General features: G+C 45.0%; 1 protein-coding gene across 1 annotated transcript; it reads left to right on the forward strand.

Annotated features, from left to right (window-relative positions):
- Window positions 1–891: 891 nt before the first annotated feature.
- On the forward strand, window positions 892–19,207 carry M1AP (meiosis 1 associated protein; the record flags this gene model as incomplete). Its single annotated transcript, XM_084263271.1, has 9 exons — window positions 892–1,140; window positions 5,462–5,644; window positions 6,525–6,702; window positions 13,903–14,076; window positions 15,562–15,712; window positions 16,881–17,022; window positions 17,553–17,759; window positions 18,644–18,799; window positions 19,067–19,207. 9 exons carry the CDS (start codon window positions 892–894, stop codon window positions 19,205–19,207), a joined length of 1,581 nt encoding a protein of 526 aa, XP_084119397.1.
- Between the last annotated feature and the right edge of the window lie 374 nt (window positions 19,208–19,581).

Consider the following 19,581-nt stretch of genomic DNA (forward strand, 5'->3'; position numbering starts at 1 on the left):
CTGAAATCATATCAGGCTACTGATACAAAGCAAAACACCTCCACACACGTATAATTTTAGATAGAGAAGATCTTAGGCAGGGTCTTTGTTAATGAAGGAGGAAAGAAGAAATTTTTAACTGGAAAATGCTTGTTCTTGTGCTTGAGAGGTATGCATTGCAGGGAAATGGCAGGTGGGGAACAAACATCATATTCAAGGTCTGAGGACAAGCACATGTGAATATTTTGCCTCTAAGCTGTTCAGCCAAACTGATGTGTTCACTACAGGCTCAGGGATGAGTGGTTTCCTCTGTGCAACCTGCTGTAGGTGATCCTGCTCTAGTGGGGAGGGTTGAATGAGATAATCTCCAGAGGTCGTTTTCAACCTCTGCCAGACTCTGCATCTGTGAGTGGGGACTGTGTTCTCCTCAGGGTTTTTGGGTGTAATCACTTAGCCCATGCAGAGATAGGAGTTCAAAGCCTTGATCTCCATCAGCCACTGAGATCACTTCTCTGCTGGAGATTGATGCCATGCACCTGAGACATACTGAGGGGATTGCACGACACATCACACAGCTCATCCACAGGCTAGGCATGGCTATGCCATTCACCTTTATAACTGCCCCAGCTGCATCAGTAAGAGTGTCTCTGACAGGCATTTTCCTTAGCTGAACCATTTTGTTTTCTCACCATGTGCATTTTTGCTTGTCTTTGGATACACTTGTCTTGAGCATGGACAGTGATTGCTTTGGAGGAAGCAATTAGGACTCTAATTCATTACTGTCTGCTACATCTCAGGTTGCTTTTCAGTGAGTGGGAAAAGGAAGCACCTCACTCATTGCTATTATTTGTCCTTTTTTCCTGTTCAGATGCAGATGGAGGACTGAGCATCAAATACCCACATTCAAAAGCCATGAATTCTAGAAAAGTGCCCTCAGAAACACGGAGGACATTTCCTGCTCCTAAAGCACACTGCCACCAGCCATCAAGGATTCTCATCGTGGATGTCACATCCCCTTCCTGGACCAACACTTGCTCCTTGCTCTCTGAAGCTCTGGAAAACACACTCTGCTTGGCATGCAGTTTGGCAGGGCCCTGCCGCGTTCCCCTGCTGAGCCTCTACGTGGTGCAGCACCAGCAGGAGTGTCTGCTTCCCTTTACGGTATGTGTGAAGTCGTGTCCCCTGGGATCTAACAAACACGACCACAATACATGGCTGGAGTTCAGTAAAACAAAAAGCTGTGATATACTACAAATTTCTATGTAAAAAATGAATCCTTTTCAAAGAGCCTAGTTTCACAGGCTTCATGGAAGAGGTGGATTTTATGAAAGGATGATGTTTCAGAGGGGGAGTGCCATATTGTGAGCTGTGAAGTTGGCCAAGTGCATAAATCAGGTTTCCTACTGCTCCCTCCAAAGGCATCTGTTGTTAAGACTTAATGCACTGTCTGTACTGATTCTCTATCACCATTATCAAACACAACTCTGCAGCTGTAATAATTTGGAGGTCAAACGGTCTGTATGTTACACAAAACTTACCACTTTGGGAGGGGTTCCTCATTTAAGAGGAAAGGATCAGAATCCAAAATAGGTTTTGCTGAATTTGAGAAATAACCTGAAATTATAGAATCCTTTAGGTTGGAAAAGACCCATAAGATCGAGTCCAACCACAAACCCAACACTACCAAGTGTTGGTAAACCACATCCCTAAGGTGGGAAAAATATATCATGGTGAAAGTGGAAGACTGGCTAAAGGTGGTGTTTACTTTATAGACTAGGGTATAATGTGACAAGGGTAACTAAGGGGATACCAAAGAGACATATTCTGAGGATGTTTTGAAATTACCCTGATTGGCAGCTTTAAGAGCAAGACACTTGTCTGGCTTCCTAGGATGAATTTACATCCTGGCATGTCACTGTAGGGTGGACTAGGTAATCTGCTTCACAACTGCTTCCAGGCCCGTTTTCTGTGATTTTTGCATTATGTCCAAGCTAATTTGTAAGTGTTTGGGGCCAAACACCTGCTTCTTTGCTCACTAGGTATGTCCTGACACTGATCCAACACGTGCTGGCTCACAGCAACCTCAGGTCTTGTTCAGTAATCAGAGCTCACCAGAGCACAACTGCACTTGGACACAATCCCTCTACATGTCACATCATATGAATCTTCTGCTTGTGACAGGGTGTCTTTTTTATTTAAACAACAAATCCTCATTTTGATAAGCAGTTTTTAAAGGCAAAGGATCCTTTAGATCATTGTTCAGCTTCCTTCACATTACAGGCTTTTACATTTCACTAAAGTACCCATCAGTGAAGCTCTTCCTTCAGAAAGATACCTAATTTTGATCTGGAAATATTATAAGATGGAGAATCAAGTACTTTGATCATTTTTTCCAGTGGTTAATCATTGTCATTGTGAAACCTGCACCTGGTTTCTAATTTGCATTTACTGGCTTTAGCTTCCAGGGATTTGTTAACACATTTCCATCTCTATCTGATAAACATCTGTTCCATTTCAGCCACCATCAGAAATATCAAGGCTCCAGTGGTTTGTTTATACTCCTGAATTTGCCCCTTCATCTCAACAGAGCATGCTGCTTGTGTCACACTGACTCTCTGATCTAGCAAGACAATAAATCTATAGTTCTCAGTGAGGAACCAAGATAGAGTTACAGTAAAGGTTGCTTATGAAACAAATCACATGACATTAGAGATTGGAAAAGTACACAGGGAGGTGTCATGTTTGGTTACCTTTTTCTTAGTCTTTCCTGGGCACTTGTTTATGGTCTCTGCTGTACTAGTCTCCCCTATTGGCCTAACTCTGACCAAAGTCTAAAGAGCTTCCCTAGAAAGGGCAGGGAGACTCCAAAGAAAAGGAAACCAGGAAGAAAGTAAATTGTCTTTTTTGGGTTATTTGGTGGAGGACAAATGACAGTGATGAGGGGAAGTGCACATGGAACTTCAGTGTGGGACTGAGTAAGGTCTTTGAGCAAGCACCTCCAGCTGGTGGGCCCCATTCATAGTGGTTTTCCCTCGGGATGGGCAGCCATCCCCCAGAGCCTCCCTGGCATGAAGGGCTGAAAAAGAAACAAGGAAGACAACAACTACAGGAACTAGTAAGTTAAAGTGAAGTAGGTGAGAGTACAACACGTGGAAGGAGCCAGATGGGGCAGTGAGCATGGTGCCTACCCCAGCTCGTGGCCAGCTCAGTTTGGTAGCTTTTCTCTGGAAGCAATTGCAGATTAAAATGTTTGGGTTTTTTTTTCTGGATGTACAGTGTGAAGTTATGATTTCTTGCAGTTGTGTCACACATAGGGTCACATGTAAAGAGACATGACAAGCTGGGTGTCAGTGTCTGGAACAGGGGTGTAGTCAGCAGTTAAATGCCACCATTTTTGCTTAGAAGCCTAGCTGGTGTCCCAAGCACACTCCAGAGTTGAAACTACAGCTTGCATAGACTCACACAAGTTAACATTTCAAGTAGCTGTGCATATACAAGAGAAAACACAACCCTGCTGGTGCCCATTTCAGAGGGCAGGTACTTAACTGGACTTCAGGCTGCCCTGTGGCCCCTGTGAAGGCCTATTCTGCCCCAGTTTGGAGTAGTGCTTGACCTGAGCCAGCTCATTTACATCTACATCAGCTACAACTGCCTCCTGGGGTTGCAGGGCAGACATCTGAACGGCAGGAAATTTTGCTGTAGCACTCTGAAGAGGCTCCTGGCTGCATCTGCTTGTGCATTTATCAAAGATTGCTAACCTCACAGCAGGACTGACATAACGGGCCAGACACTTCTTGCACTGCAGAGTACAAAGTGTGGTGTTTTTCCTTAAGACTGCTGTCTTCACCATTGTGAGGCAAGGTTTGAGCTGGCCCAGCTTTCTTCCCCACCTTATTTGCAGGACCATCAGAGACAGCTGTGTGTGAACCCAGTTCCTAACTTAGTCACGCTGAAAGGCCATGCTGTAAGCCATGGCTGCTCAGGAGTGGTTCAGTGAGTTGGAGCTCCAAGCATCTGAAGTAAATGAGTCATAGGTTCATCTATTTCCTCTTCTGCAAGGAAGGTGACCTCTGGCACCAGTGTCTTATATTGCTTTAAGCAGATTTGGCAGCAATCACTAAACTTCTTCTATGGCCAAAATTTGCCAGTTTACCTGCTGGGTATTAACTCCTTTGAGTTCTTGTTGAAGCTCAGGGGAGCCAACATCTGTGTGAACAGTAGCTGAGATACTTGGCACACCTTGGATCCTGGGTGCACCTTTCTTTGTCATGTCTACACTGAGGAAAGGCCATGGCTGGGTAATACATACCAGTTAGCCTCAATTAGTAGTGCATGGAGAGAGTGATGAGAGGGGTCTGCTATGCTCCTGGCCAGCCTGGCTCATATTCAGACTGCATTCTGTGGATGTAGGTGACCAGTATAAAGCAATACCAAGTTCAAGGGACTGCTGAGCAACATGTGATATAAGGTTTGAGTGGCCCTGGACTGCAGATAATCTAACTCACCACATCAGGCAGCACAAACATGGCCCTATATCCTCCAATCAGTGAAAGTGACACCAAGCATCATGATGGCACACAATAGGTTAATAATCTGTGCATCTATAGTGTTCCTCTTGCCATAATAAGCCAGACCTGCTGTCCTCAGGGCAGCCATTGTACAGCAGTAGCTGTTGCCTGAAGGAGTTAAACATTTTTACAAATGACAGCTACCACTTCCTCTGGTAGCTCATCTTTGAAGCAGGAGGGTCCACAGACCTTCCATCAATGTTTGTTTTATCTAATATTAATTGCTGTGCTCAATGCCCCAAGAGAGCACTGCAAGAGCCTAAGAAATGCCCTCCTGAGTCAGACCAACAGTCCACCAGCTCAGTCTCAAAATGAAAGGCTCTTCTGGGGAAGTGTCCCAGTCCAATCACTTTCTGCAGTTCATTCTCCTCATACTCCCCTGGCTCCTGTCGTATTAAGAATGATTTGAAGATATTCCTCATAGTATCTGCTTCTGGACCTATTGTCTATGAGCTTGTGGAACCCCTTCTTGAACTCACTGCCAGTCTGACCCCAAACCCTCCTGAACACAGGTTCCAGAGACCCACAGCCAGACAAGCAAAGGAGTGTGGCTATGGCAGAGCTGACTATGGCCTAGAGATACTGCACTGCCTCTGTGCTCCTATTTACACCTCAAGTTCTGCCTCTGTTACGCAGGGCCTGACCAGAGGGGCATGTCACACTACTACATTTTGGCTAGCAGCAGGCAACAGGTAGATGGCTGAAAACTTGAGGGGGCACCATGTGCTGTTACTGGCATAACCACCAGCTGGTTTTCAGTCATCTCACTACTCACTGCTTTAGGACTAGGCTCCTGTGCCCAGTCTTACCTCAGTGCTGTGAATCCAAAATCCCCCTTCCACATTACAGAAAACTGTTTCCTATGATGGGCTTGACACTTCCAGTCTGTGACTTTAACTGATACTGTTTTGCAGCAAGTGAGAGAGAGCTTTGCACGAATCCAGTCCTGCATCTCGGAGCTCCGCTCGCTACCGGGAGAAGGCCGCTTCCCACAGGGGGGGAACGGGGTGGTACAAGCTGTGCAGGATGGGCTGCAACAGTTCAAACAATACAGCAGACACACCACAGCAGGAGGCTCAACAAACAGCTCTGTGGAGGTAAGAACGTGTAGGGAAGGTAGAGGGAGCCATCCACCAGACTTGCCACTTCTAAGAACATTAAGATGATAACCTGTGTGGAATGTAAAGTCTGTGGGGGAGAGAGAGTAATGAAGAAAAGCCTTCCAAAAACCCCCATGTGGGAATCTGAATGCTCATGGAAACAAGACAGGTTCAAGTCTGAGTTGCTTGTGGAGGCCAACTTGCTTTACAGTATAGAAAAATTATTTTAATTTCCAGGCACTTGAGACTGGATGTTTTTTCAGCTTTGATTCCTTTCACAGAACTGTGTCAAAGGCAAAGACACTCACAGTACTGATGGGCACAGCTTTCCTTTCAGCCTACAGTTTCACACCTACTGCTACTTTCTTAAGAAGCATCTTTAGGATTGTGTTGGTTTGACCCTAGCCAGATTCCCACCTAAGTTGCTCTATCACTCCAAAACACAACAAGGATATACTATAAGCTTCTTAAAAAAAAATCCCATTCAGCTTTCAAGTGAGATGGAGAAATTTAATCTACTGTAATTGATGCAGTAATAGGAAGTGGCACCATTCCCTCAGGTAGAGTCCTGCCTATACACCCACAGACCATAAGACTCCCCTACAGACTCACTGACCATAAGCACAAAGTATAAAATGGACACTATGCATTGTTCCACCTTCTTCCAGCACAACTGGTGTTCCTCTCAATCCATCTCACATTGGCTTGAATATAAGTCAGAGCTAAAAATAAATAAATATATCTGCTTTTGAATAGGTATTTTAGCAAGACTTCTTTCTCCATAGTGGGATTTGTGGCATTCAAACAGAGGCACCACTGCTTATCAAAAGAGGATTAGGGCTGAAGCAGCTCTTGTGCACTCTGATTTGTGTTTCAGATCACAATTTTGACTAGCCAGCCCAGCAAAGAAATAGTAAAGCAGCTGGAAAGGAAAATAAAAGATGTGGACCTTGTGAATCTACAAAGAATACAAGTCATTGAGGTTTTGAAGAGAGACTTTCTCGAGCCTGAGGATGTGGAACAGCACATGCTAACAGATGAGCACAGCAGCAATGGTGAGCATGAGACTGACAGGGTACTTGGGGAAGTTATGGCACTAGACAGCAGGATAACCACTAGTTCTTGCTCTGGTCCAATACATGCTACTTTGAGCCATTTCATGTCACTGGTGTAAGTGGGAACTACTGTACCTAGAGGAAGAGCAAAGGCTTTGTACCACAGCACTTCTGGGCTTTGTCACATTTGGGCAACACAGACTTCACACATAATCTCTTGGCATTACTTAAAGTTGACTGAATGTACAATACATAGTTTACACATACCTCAGATGCACATACTACTACTGACATCACCCTGGGCAACTAACCAGCTGATCAAAAGGTCCTTGTTGCAGGCAGAGACAACTAGAGTTGTTGAAACAGGTAGTCAGGCAAGAGAGAAGCAGGCAGGCCATTTACAGTTACCCTACAGAGACAACCTCCCCCTCACCAACTCAGGATCTCATCCTTTTACAAGGTGCTTGGTTTCTGCACAGTTCTTAGCCTTTAGTATTTTCCCTAGGCTACATATCACACAATGCTGGGAAGAGTTACTTTCCCAGACCAAATCAGGTACTTACCCCATTGATTAGGTTTTTTGGTCACTGATGCCATTCTTATTCTGCTGCTGCTTAAAGCAGCTTTGCTTGAGCTTCTGAAATTGTACTTCTTCAGTAACCAGCAATCCTCTATCAATGAGATCTTTGTAGATCTACAGCCTCTGTTGTCCAATCCATATCTCCCCTTAAACTCCCCAGCAGCAAGACACACCTGGTACCAAGCTCTGATTCACACAGCAGGTTCTCACCATGAGTTTATTGATAACAAGCTTCAAAACCTGGGTCCTGATGCCTTGCAAAGTTAGTGTAAGACCTGTTACTAGCAATGACAATATGTTTTTTGCTGAGTGACAGGCAACATTGGATGTTGTTGCCTTACCTGTTCTTTTCAGGATGCAGTAGCAAATTTCTGGTCAGTTGGCAGAGTAGGGGCTGGGAATGTTTAGGTGGATCCCAGATTCCCTTTTGCCCTGTCCCTCACACACCTGCCCACATGTTTCATTAATGAAAGAGTGAGCACACCCCAGACCCTGACTGTTGTCAGTCAGACCCCAATTCCCAGATTGACTCTGAATTCAAACTCCCCTTAATCTGACAGTTTTCAGCAGTAAGAATTGAAGCTGTAATAATGAGGAAATCAGAAACAGAAATTCCTGTTAGCTCCTGTTTTGAACCTTTTTGTTTCAAAGCAAAAGGTGCTGACCAGACTCTAAATAATCCAGCAAGGTGGTAATCCAAAGTCCAGAGCAGTAATGCTGCTATAACTGCAGCTTTCATGCCTGTATTTTGTTTTACCCACCTTTCAAACCTGCCCACTTATTTCAGCTTTTCCTCCAGGCTGGTGAAATGACTGCTAAATACCAGGACGTTACGCTGGGTTTCTCCCACCTGCAGCACAGCACATGTGGGAGGAGGACAGTATTCTGGGTGGCTGCAAATTCTGGCTTCTCAAGTGAGGAGGATTAGCATCAGCACTTTGCATCAAGCTGGTGCTGAACAGAGCCCTGTGGGGAAGCCTTCAAAAACTAGACACCACAGAGCAGGGGATGCTGCGTGCCTCTCGGTCACAAGACTGCTTCAGAGCATGCAAAACCCCACTGGTTTGTGTTTAAAAGTGAAGTTGTGTGGCCCCTTCACCCAATAAATGGAGTGAAAACATGAACAGGAACATAAAGAGCACTGACATTTCAGATTATAAAACGCTGATTTTCTGAGTCTTGTACTTCTGAGAAGAAGTAATCTATTCAGGTGATCTATTTACTCTCAAAGAGGAGCATCAGGGAATGGACAGTCCAAATAATTTGAAAAAGGAACACAACTAATTTAGGAAGAGGGTTTTTTTTTTACCTGTTGGAGGTCCTCTCCTCTGTTTCTGAAAAGCAAAAAAAAAATTACAGTAAAGAACATTAAAGTTGTGAGATCTGTCATGCAGGAAGTGCAAGAATTAGTGCTGTGTTCAATTGCAGCACAACCCCCCTACCAAATAAATACTGTGATGCAGCACTTAAGATGTTTGTCCCTCCATGGATATTTCTTTCATTACTTTATTTGGGAGCTGTTTGAACCTACTTGCATTTTTAATATCCAAAGCATTGCTGTGACATTGCATCCTGAATTTATATTTGAAGCACATTAAAAAATCATCTCTTTTTAAAATCCTCTGCCTTAGAAATTCATTTTGAGCCCTCCCCATCTCAGGTTATTGGAAGCAAATGACAGTTTCCAATTTAATTTTTCTGTTATTGTTTTATATAGCTCTACCATAGAGCCCAGAGATCTTAAAATGTGAATCTGATTAGCCTGAAAAAAAATTTAAGCTGTTTGTGATGGCTTTAGTAAATTGTTCTCAAAATCTCTTCTGACCTGCTCTAGGGCTTTAGGTTAGAGTGCTAGAATTTCAGGTCTTTTCCTGGTTGGCACTATCATCCTTGTTTTTGAGGTCTTAACAGTTAATGGCCTCCATGAATACCCATGAGAATGGAAATATTTTCTGCCTGGATTTCACAAAAAGTCTTTACATCACTGTAGGCTTCTGTCTCTTTCTGCTGTTCCAGCTGCCAGACCTCATGTTCTGCTTCGTAAGGATCAATTATTAGCTATGTCCTGCTAGCCAAACTTCCTCAAAGTTCTTTTATTTCACTGTCCCAGGTTTTCAAAAGTGATGGTTTAAATCTGGTCCCCAAATCAGGAAGCTCCAATGCACCTTTTGACCAGACCTTTTTTAATCCAACCATTCTGGGTATTGCTTTCAAAACAGCCTTCCTGTCAGGCAGGAGGGTTGGCAGAGGGCAGCTGCTGCTGGCATTGCTCCCTTTTCTCTTGCACGGATGTTTCTGGGGTCAAGGGGCTGAGTGCCTCCTTATCTAACTTCAGACATTCACTGCAGTAATCCTTACATGTTTTTCCCTAAGCCAAACATCCTGCTTCTCCAGAACCTTCTGTTAAAACATACTTAGAATCAAGGTTTTGTTTCTCTCTTGCCTCAATATCCACAACTCTGGATTTCAGGAGCAGGAACATGTTTTCCTAGCTTCACCCATCTTCCATAAATACATCCACCTTCTGTCTGTAATGACCAACTTGGTAGAATAGACCAAAATGGTCTGTCTGGTATTTCAACTTGGTATCCCAGTCAACTTGGATACATTAACCTTCTCTTTTTAAAGGACTGCATGTCATATTTCTCCTGGGAGAAAACTCTCTTGGCCATTGCACAACTGGCAAAAAGGATTTTTTTCTACTCCCTTTCAAGAACTGACAGACTTTGAGAAGATGACCTAAATTTATTCCTTTCATAACACAGGGTTACAGTTTGATTAGACTTCTAAATCAAGCCCACAGGTTTTGGAGAACCAAGAACTTTTTAGAAAGAAAGACATTTTAAGGTAAAGAGAGAAGGTGGAGAAATCTGTTACAGACCAGCAACAGCCACCCATTAGCACGAATGCCAAGTTTGGAAGCAATAGAAACATGGACTGACTTATCAGGGAAGAGCTGTAGCTCTTCCTTTTTACTAGAATTATTCCTTTGTCACCCAAGGACACAAGTTTTGTTACCAGCAGATGGGTTAAGTACTTGGGTATAACATTAGTGCAGTCAAGCAGCTCTTTGCATGCAGCAGCAGCAGCGTTGAGTAGTTCTCTCCAGACCTCAGAAATAAGATGCTAATTTCTTTCACTGTGTGCAGTTAAGCTGTGCAAGTTAACACAAAAGTCAGATTTTAAGCATATTTTGCAAAAATGTTTCCAGTGTGAGTTTAGGTAGTGGTGTTTAAACCAAGCTGGAGTGACCTGCAACATGGCACAGACTGAACTGATTAGGAACAGGCAGAAAAAGAGAAGACACATACTGAAAACCCCATGTGGAGTGTGGGATTCCCAACAGTGGCTGATGCTGAAACATGGAAGGATTGAATAGGAAACAAAGCTTTACCTTTTGTTAGGTTTCCACAGCATGACACACTCTTACACAACACTTTGAGAAGCATCATGAAAGCTTCCTTTTCAAATGGAAGAAGTCTGGTGACAGCTTGCTGCACACCCTGAGAACATTCACCAGACAATCAGCTGCACTGAAGAAACCCACAGCAGGTAACAAAATCGCTTCAGCAAATGCAGCAAGAGATGCTGGTTGAGAGCTGCTGTCACACTGCGATAGGGAAAAACAATCCCACGCTCTCTGATGCTTAGAACAAAGCTGTTGCTTTAAGGCTGATAACAAAACTGAGATCATTTTATATATCTATATACACCAGTATATAAAAGCTATACTGCAGGAGAACAGTTAAGAATTAAAGGAGCTGGGAACTATGTTTATGTTTAGATCTTCTGTGATCTTCTCTGTTTAAAAGCTGCCTTGAAAATTTGATTGGGCTTTTTGCTTTTTTAGATAAAAGGATGTTTGGAAGCTCTGAAACTTGGTTAACAATTATGACTTGGTATTCAGGGCACACTGGAATGAAAGAAGTTGCCAAAATTTCCAGGAACAACTAAAATTTTAATTTTTGTGTACTCTATAAGCCATTGTTTTTGAAAGAAACAGTCCCAAATCCCTCCATTACGTTCTTCCATCAAAACCTGTTCAAAATCAGGAAACTGGTCTGGGCTCACACTGCCCTGGGAAAAGAAAAAGCAAGCCCATTTTCACAGGCTATAGGGTCTATCAGTGCTATAGGGTCTATCATCTATCTTGATCTTTGAAGAAATCAGGTAGATCTGCAGAGCATTTGTGCGAGTGGAAAAGCTATTTTGAGATACAGGTGTTGGAATTAAATACTGGGCTTTTCACCCTCCTCCTGTCCCAACCCTCTAAGGAATTCTGGAAGGGAAATTTAAAAGCATTAGACAAATTCCAATTAATGAACATGAGGAAAAAGACAGGGTTTGGGGCATGTCTGAGCAGTTGTTCCCTGTCTCTGTGAAACTTCTTTGGCAAATCCCAGATACACAGACACAGCCATCTTAAAATGACCTTGTTATATATCTGGTCAAGGCCAAAAATTTCCATTTGTGCTAGAAAAAGCCTGTAGTGTTGAACATGCTGCTGGGTGCAGTATTGAACACAGACACATGTACTGGGGAAGGCACAGGCAACAAGCTGGAGGTTTAGCCATTAGGGAGGGAGCAGCTGAGAGACTTGGCTCGGGCTTTCGGTGCCAGATAAAAGGACTTGTGTTCCATGATTTAAAGGCACTCTTATGGACAATTCTGTGAGAAGCTTGTGTTTTCTTCTTAGACTCCAATATATGGTATTACTCTGCTTCCTTCTTTTGGATCCACGAGACCTCCAAGGCTCAGATCATCTCATTGTCTTGCTTACACCGCAGCTCCTGCAGTGAAATCCTACTGCCAGGGTTCCCCCTGGACAATTAATAAATGTTAAATGTCTTCTTTTACTGTCACATAGGACTAGAGTACAAATCACTTCTTCCAAAGCCAAGAAGATGGGAGATGAAAAATTGGCATCCTGAGAAAGCACCTGATTTTTCAGCTCACCTAGAAAATTTCTTCTCATTTATCATAGTGGGGGGGGAGGTGGTGTACATAAATGAATAAATAAATATTAAAAAAAAAATAAAGGCACATACAGTTACAATTTCCTGTAGTACTAAAAGAAGGAAGGCAGGAACATGGTATCCCCTCTCACAGGCTCATTTCCAGATTAATGCAGCAAGAAAAGACTGAGATATTTTGAAGCCCCACAGTTGGTAAGTCTTAGAATAGCTCGGAATGTGCTAAGAACAGCCTGTTGTGGATGATAAATGCTTGCTGTTTTCTTCACAAGAGCAACCTCTCTGGGAGAGTGCATTTCTAGACAAAGACCACATGACAAGCATAGAGGATTGCTTTTTCAACACTGCAAAGCATCTCCTCTGAGGGACAGAGACTAAATCTGCAATGTTTCTTTAATATTAGGGCTTGTCAGAGCGTAGGCTGGAGCAAAGATGTAATCTGAGTCCCATAGAGAGCCCAATGGATAACAGCATTTGTGGTGGGAACAGTGTGTGGGAGTAACTGGCAGGGTGCAGGGGGCTGGCCTCTGATTGACAACATGAGATTTCTTATTATTATGTCTTTCCTGCAATTGCAAACACCTAAAGCATATGAGCATGGCCAAACCGTCTGCTGACGAAGGTCAGTGCTTGCATGTGATACAGATCCTGGCCTTTACCAGTTCTGCAAATCGCCTTTTTCACTTCATACTATTTGTCAGTTTTATTTATTTAATCTGCTAGACTTTGTGCTGCCTTCCCATCTGGATGCACCTTTGAGTTAGTTTGGAGTTGGGGTTTGGGTTTTTTTTTCTTTCAAGGGTTTGTGACCTTCTTGCTTGTGACCACCCTGTCTCCACTGCCCAGCCTACATTTCTCCACTCCTACATGTTGTCACTAGAACATACACATTTGCTCTGCACTTCCAACACGGTAACTTAAGTAGTAGTTATGTCCTTGAAAACAGTTTTACTTTCTCCTCTTAATTCCTGCAAGGATGTTTTACTGTGGGATTGCTGTTAGCAAACAGCACTTCAGCAGTAGCATGTTGAAGGATGGCCTTTGTGTCAGTCAGGTCCAGGTCAAGTTTTGCTTCCGTTCTCCTCAGGTCTGCAACTAGCTGGTCCTTTAAACATTCACTGAGGGTGTTTAGCTATTTAGTCACAGGGCCATATTGCAAAGTAACAATCCTCTGCTGTATGAGGAGTACTTTTCCAGCACTTCTCCAGCATTCCTCACTAGTACAGTGTTTACATTTTGCGGCCTGTGATTTCTCATATCCACATACCCAGTGTCCCTTGCTTAGAGAAAGGGAGGAAATGGTTTAAAACTGAGAGGAGTCTCTGATGCCAGTGCTAAGATGACCACATCAGAGGATGGTTTGCAATGGTCACAGCTAGCCCTCTGAAGATGGTAGTAGCAAGTCCACCCACCCCATTGATGAGAATGGTGTTGGTGTGGCCTGTGGAGCAGCTTAACTTCTAGCAACGTCCTGTGAAGAGGGCTGGCATCACAGTGCTGTGCTGTGATTTGCATGGTAATGGCTTCTGAAGCGCTTCATAGGTGAAAGCACTTGTGTGCCTAAGGACATGTAGTGGAAAATGCAGAAGAATGTTCTTTTCTGTGGCTGAACAGTACTTCTTTTCCACCTTTTTTTTCCCCCTGCAGACCTTGCTATCCTGGGAATGGACATTGATGTGCAAACCATAGAGAATAATGTCATCAGCTTGGAGATGCTTTTTAAAACATGGCTACATGACTATGGCACTGAGAGAGAACACCTCCATCTCCTTCTTCCATCAGGAGGCTTCAACCGTGCCACTGCACCCAAGACTACCCTAAGTATTTCTTTTTCTCTCCCACTCTGGAGGGAATTCCTAAATCCCACAGCCTTAAAGATTACCCATGCCTGTCCTATGGACACGTTCCCTCACATTTAGAGATCCAAGAAAGGTGGCTGTGTGACTTTGAAAGCTGGAGTTCCTGTTGTCTCAGGCTGAGAGGGGCCATTTGCATAGAATGCTTCTAGGTTGCTGCCATGTCCTGTGGCTGCTCATTTGTTTCCATTTGGCAGCAAAAAAGTGCTTTGAAGTGCATGTGAATTCACAGCCTCTTGGTCAAGGTAACTGGGCCTTATGTCCTGACAGCTAAGGAACTTCTGGTTCAGCAGTATAGCCCTAAAAACTGTGTTCCTTGTGTTTGATACTAAAAGTCTGTGCCAAAGTGGCACTTAAATATTGGTTGTCTTACAAAGGGTCTCGGCTTGTATTTGTATCTGTTGATTTAGCACTAAAATAGCTAATATTCTAGACAGAGCTGCCAACAGTTATCACAATGTTATCAACATTTATAGGGAATATGTAAATTTTTTTCCCTTTACTAGTCTAAAATCCAAATCCCTAATCCATCCTTGGGCAAGCACTGAAAACGCCAACCACAGACATAAGTGATTCCTGTCAAGTTGTTGCTAACTGTGTTGTTACCATTGCAGTGCCAGGAGGATCCCCACATGCCCTTCTGGCAATCCCTTTTCCATGCCTCTCTAACAACATACCATCTGCCACTCCAGTATGGTACTGGTGCAAATTCTATTACCATTACAACAGAAGCACACTTGTTTTCTCCTGGCGATCCACAGGCCAGTTCCAGACTGAAAGCAAAGCTCACCTAGAGTTGCTGGTGGTGGCTTTTGCAGATAAGCTCCACAGCAAGCAGATTGGAAAGCTTGGTGTGGCTTTTTATTCATGTAGCACCTGCCATAACAGCCTTCTGTTCAGCACAGGCAATCACACTCTTCTGTTAAAAGGGGATTGTCCTTCATCACAACACATACTTGATGCCTTGCCTCATTATAGCTAGCAAGACAAACCAAATAGCACTGCAGCCAGGTGCAGTTTTTTTCACCTTCTCACACTCAAGAAATCTGTAGTGGCCAGAGAAATGGTATGCAGCTGTGCAACACATTATACTGGAGTTTGTGTCGTCAACATACTGGTTTTCTCCACATAGAAAGGCTGGCAGGAGATGTGTGGCCCTGAACCCAGCATGGTGTTGGGAAACAAGCTTCTGCTCCCTCTAGGGCTGGACACTTAGTGCCAAACCTGGAACCAGCCAACCATGGTTTCACTAACATGCCAACACGTGGTATTTGCTCATGTGCATAAAATGGGGATAGACTGATGCCTTGTGTCACAGGCTTCCCTGGGGTGCTTCCCTCAGTAGTTGCTGTTGCTAAAGAGCAGTAACCTGGTGTTTGTAAGTGTCTTGAGTATGTCATGTGCTGAACACTGCCATTTCCAGCAATCTAACCCAAGCTCCTTCTCACAGTGTGCCTGAAGTGTGATTTGCAGGAGAGATTGCTCGACCCGGCTCTGCTTTCTGGGACAGCTGATGGCACTGTGAGACCAGCAGATTTGAATTCACCCTGCCAGATGGCAGCGTGGCCATCTACAGTGCTGTATAAACTCCAGGTTATAAAGTAAGTGTTGTTACATGCTTTCCACTTAGTAACTGGAAGGCTGATACAATAGCAGCCTTCATTCTTTGAATGTAGTTTCAACTAGGACCTAAATACCATCACTATAAAGCACTATGAGACTCGCAGTGCCAGTGAGCAAAATTCTGATGTAAGATACCCTTAACCACCATAATCCTTAGTGTCAGGGAACAGCACATCCCACACGTGCAGGCAAGCACACAGACTCCAAATTGGTGTTGCCACGACACGAGCACTTTATGAGCACCACAGATGTTATTCACCCAAAAGTTGTTTCCCTCCAGTCTGAAGTTGTGTAGGTTGCAGCCTGTGCTCCAGACATAATTCTGCTGTTCTCTCACTACCCAGTGAGGCCACAGCAATTAACTGGGTGTCAGAGCCTGAGCTAGCTAGTTGACTAGTAGTAAAAAAGCAAGCAAAGTCTCACAGTGCTGTGTGGCTCCACACAAGAATTTACTCTCTTTCTGTCAGCAATCTATGGCTGGCAAGCACAGAGCATAACAAGAGGAGCAGTACTCTCCAATGTCTTTTCAGAGGTTTATTTATAGGAAAAAAAAAAAAACCCAGCTCTAATTTCTGAACTATACATGTTCTTAAAATGATTCTCATCCTGTCAGTAGCTGAAGAGGACTCAGCAATTGTGCGTAAATGGTCCTCAGCCAAAGCACTGATGCTACTTAGCAATGCTCTGCTGTGAAGCAGAAGTGTGCCGTGGACAGGCAGTGTCAAGTCAGTAGTAGTGCTTGTGGTGGAACGTCAGCTCTGTGCAGGAGTAGAGCACAGGTCAGTTTAAGTGAAGGATAACCACCATCCAGTAAAAATCACTTAGGCAGACATGTAATTGCCTTGGTGAGTTATTGCCCAGGAGGCCAGATTAACAGTCTGGTTTGTACACAAAATGCATGGAGATTGGATTTTGTCAGTGCTGATATGAGGGAATCTGGAAATCAACAAGAAAGCCTCTTTTTCCTGCAGCTGGGCTTTCCTGCAAGGTTTCCTAGTGACAGGCCATGGCAATACAGATGTTAACTGCTTGTAGCAGCATTGCAGCTGATGCTGCCACCATCACTCAAGCTGCTTATCTCCTGGTAGAGTCTTCTTGCTAGTCTCATGCTGGCTGTGCTTCACTAACACGAGCTGTGTTTTGCAGGGCTCTGAAATCTGAGGGGGTCTGTGAGTCTGTACTGTATGGGCTGCCCTTCATCATCAAGCCCACAAGCTGCTGGCAGCTAGACTGGGATGAACTGGAGATAAACCAGCACAGCTTCCATGCTCTGTGTCATGGTCTTCTGGTGAGTGTGTGAAAACTGCAGTCTCATGGGGAGGGATTGCCACAGAAAGCGATAGTTAGTGCACATCTAGTAACATCTGTTCAGCAGCTTCAAAAGCTGCAACTTCATCTCATGGGTCAAAGTTGGATTTGTAGATCTTTCCAGCCAATACATCCGCTGGAAAGACACTGGAAAGGTACACCAAACCTCAGAGAATACTCAGAAATCCAGTGTGTGGAGGTATGGAGTGTGAAAGTCAGGTTTGGAGTTAGACTCACATCTTTGTGAAAATAATTAACCAAGGCTCCCATTACTAACAAGTCATTAAAGGAAATTAGATGCTTTTCTTAATAACTGTCTAGCATTCAATTAAAAAAAAAAACCCAAACAAGTAACATACTGTCCTCAGCCACAGTGCAGGATAGAAGAGTGTTCGTACTCCGATGCACACGAGTGTCCCGGCTCCTGAACCCCGCGGCCCCTGCAGCAAAGGTGCTGAGGGAAGTGGCTGCTGCCCATCTCTCACAATGGTTTTGGCTTTTGCCTTTTAGAAAAGGAAGTGGATGCTTTTGGCCAAACGTGAGCCACAGAACACGAGTCCAAACTGGAACATCATGGTGCATTCCTACTACATCATTATCCCTTCTGACTCTGCTACTCTGCTTATCAAAGCAGTGGCCATCAGAGAGCTCTTGCTGCCGTCCTCCTTCCCAGCCCTCCTCACCGAACATCCCGAGCGCGTGCAGGGCTCTGTAGAGGTAGGTTGTGGACAGCCCCACACAAATGCACGTGGAAAGGGCCCCAGTTGTACAGGCAGGGATCAGAGTAATGATCAGCCTTTACACACAGCACATGCTGCTGCTGCTGAAGATGTAGGCACCTCCCTCATTGCTGGAGAACATGTGGCTCCACAGACTGCAAACAGAGGTGCTTCAGCCATCAGCCAAAGCAATACATAAAGTGTTATTTCCAATAGCTTCAGTGTTACTTCCAATACACTTCCAGAGGCTTCAGGCTCCTGCATTTCCTGCTGTGCATCCATATGTTCTTCTCCTGACTTGGCTGCCTCTGCTCCGAGTGATGGTAGGGGTGGCACAGCCCTCACTATAGGTCTTAGCAGTAGAGGAGGAAACAGCTGTGAAAATGTCTAGTGACAGCTGGAGTAAGATAGAGCACTCCAAAGCTTCTTCCCAGCAGCCAACTTATCCCACAGCTTTCTTCACAGACAGCAAACACCTATCTTTTGGAGCAGTGTTGCATGTCTGTTATGGGGAGGAGGAAGAGGCTTTCTGAAGCAGAGAGCTGAGAGTGACGGTGCCCGGACAGGGTGTTCCAGCCTGTAGGCTGATTTTGGACATGGGGAGGGCAGGACTGCATCCTGCAAGGAATCTCATAAGTCTATTTAGACCCGGCTGCAGATGCCTCTTGTTCTGTACACAGCTAAGAGTGGTCCTAGTGGACAGCAGCACAGCCAAAGATCCCTTTTCCCATGGCTGCAGGGTGGCATGGAGTGTCTGTAACACTCCTCCCTGCAAAAAACACCCTCAACACCCAAAACAACAACAAAAAGTAAACCCCAGCAAACCCCACAGGCTCTGTCACAGCTCACAGCCACTAGGTTCTTCTTTTTCTGTCTGAGCAGAGTGCCCTGAACAGCTTGGAAGTGGAAGTTGCTTACAACCCCTTGCACCTAAAAAGCAACCTCTACAAGTACCTGAAAAGCGTGTTGTACAAGCCTCTGCACAGGCAACAGGCCCAGCCCAGGGACCAGCGCCCAGAGCGACACCAACCCAAGCAGGTAAGTCTCTTGCCTTTGACCAGCTTAGTCTCTGTTCTGCCCTTCTGGCCTGCTCCCTGCAGAAGGGCTGAGGGCAGCTCCCTGATAACCATGTGGGACAGGGAAGGCAGCAGCAACATGCCCTTGTGGCTGGGAGCGCGGAGGGATGGGCAGCACGGAGGGATGGGGCAGCTGAGGAGGGGGATGCTGAACTGCCGGCACACACAGGCACATTGACCCAGCGCCTCCCTCCACAAGGCCCATTCGTGTTTTGTCCCTGTATTGCAGCATCAGAGCAGAGCCAAAGCTACGGTGGCGCCCCTTGTGATGGCTCCTTCTCCCGTGCAAGCCTTCAGACCAGCAGCGGTGAGGAGGGATTCCTGGGAGCGCTCCCTGCTCCCCAAAGAGTACGAGGAGTTCCTGCAGTGAACCCCGGGGCACTGCTTGAGCCTGTTCCTCTGCAGTCTTGGCTTGGCTTCTTGCTTGGCTGCCAAGCCTCACACGCCAGGCTGGAGGTGGTCAAGCAAGACACTAAGCCTGGCTCTGGTCAGACAGACACTTCAGTCGTTCGTTCCTCCTGGTTGTATGGTTTTGTTAGTCAGCAAGGCAGCCTGCAGGGAGCCTGCTACTCTGGGCCCCCTGCCTTGAGATTCAGCTATCCCCTGCAACACCCCTATTTCCCATTCTTGTCAGCATGCCTCCAGTTATGGTTTGTGAGACCGGGCTAGTACAGGCCACAAACCACAGATTACTGTCAGTGAGTGCAGAAAAGCTGCAGGGCAGGCAGTGAGGAAGTCAGAAAG

The sequence above is a fragment of the Gallinula chloropus genome, assembly GCF_964237585.1.
Source record: "Gallinula chloropus genome assembly, chromosome: 4".
In the NCBI taxonomy this organism is placed as follows: Eukaryota; Metazoa; Chordata; class Aves; order Gruiformes; family Rallidae; genus Gallinula; species Gallinula chloropus.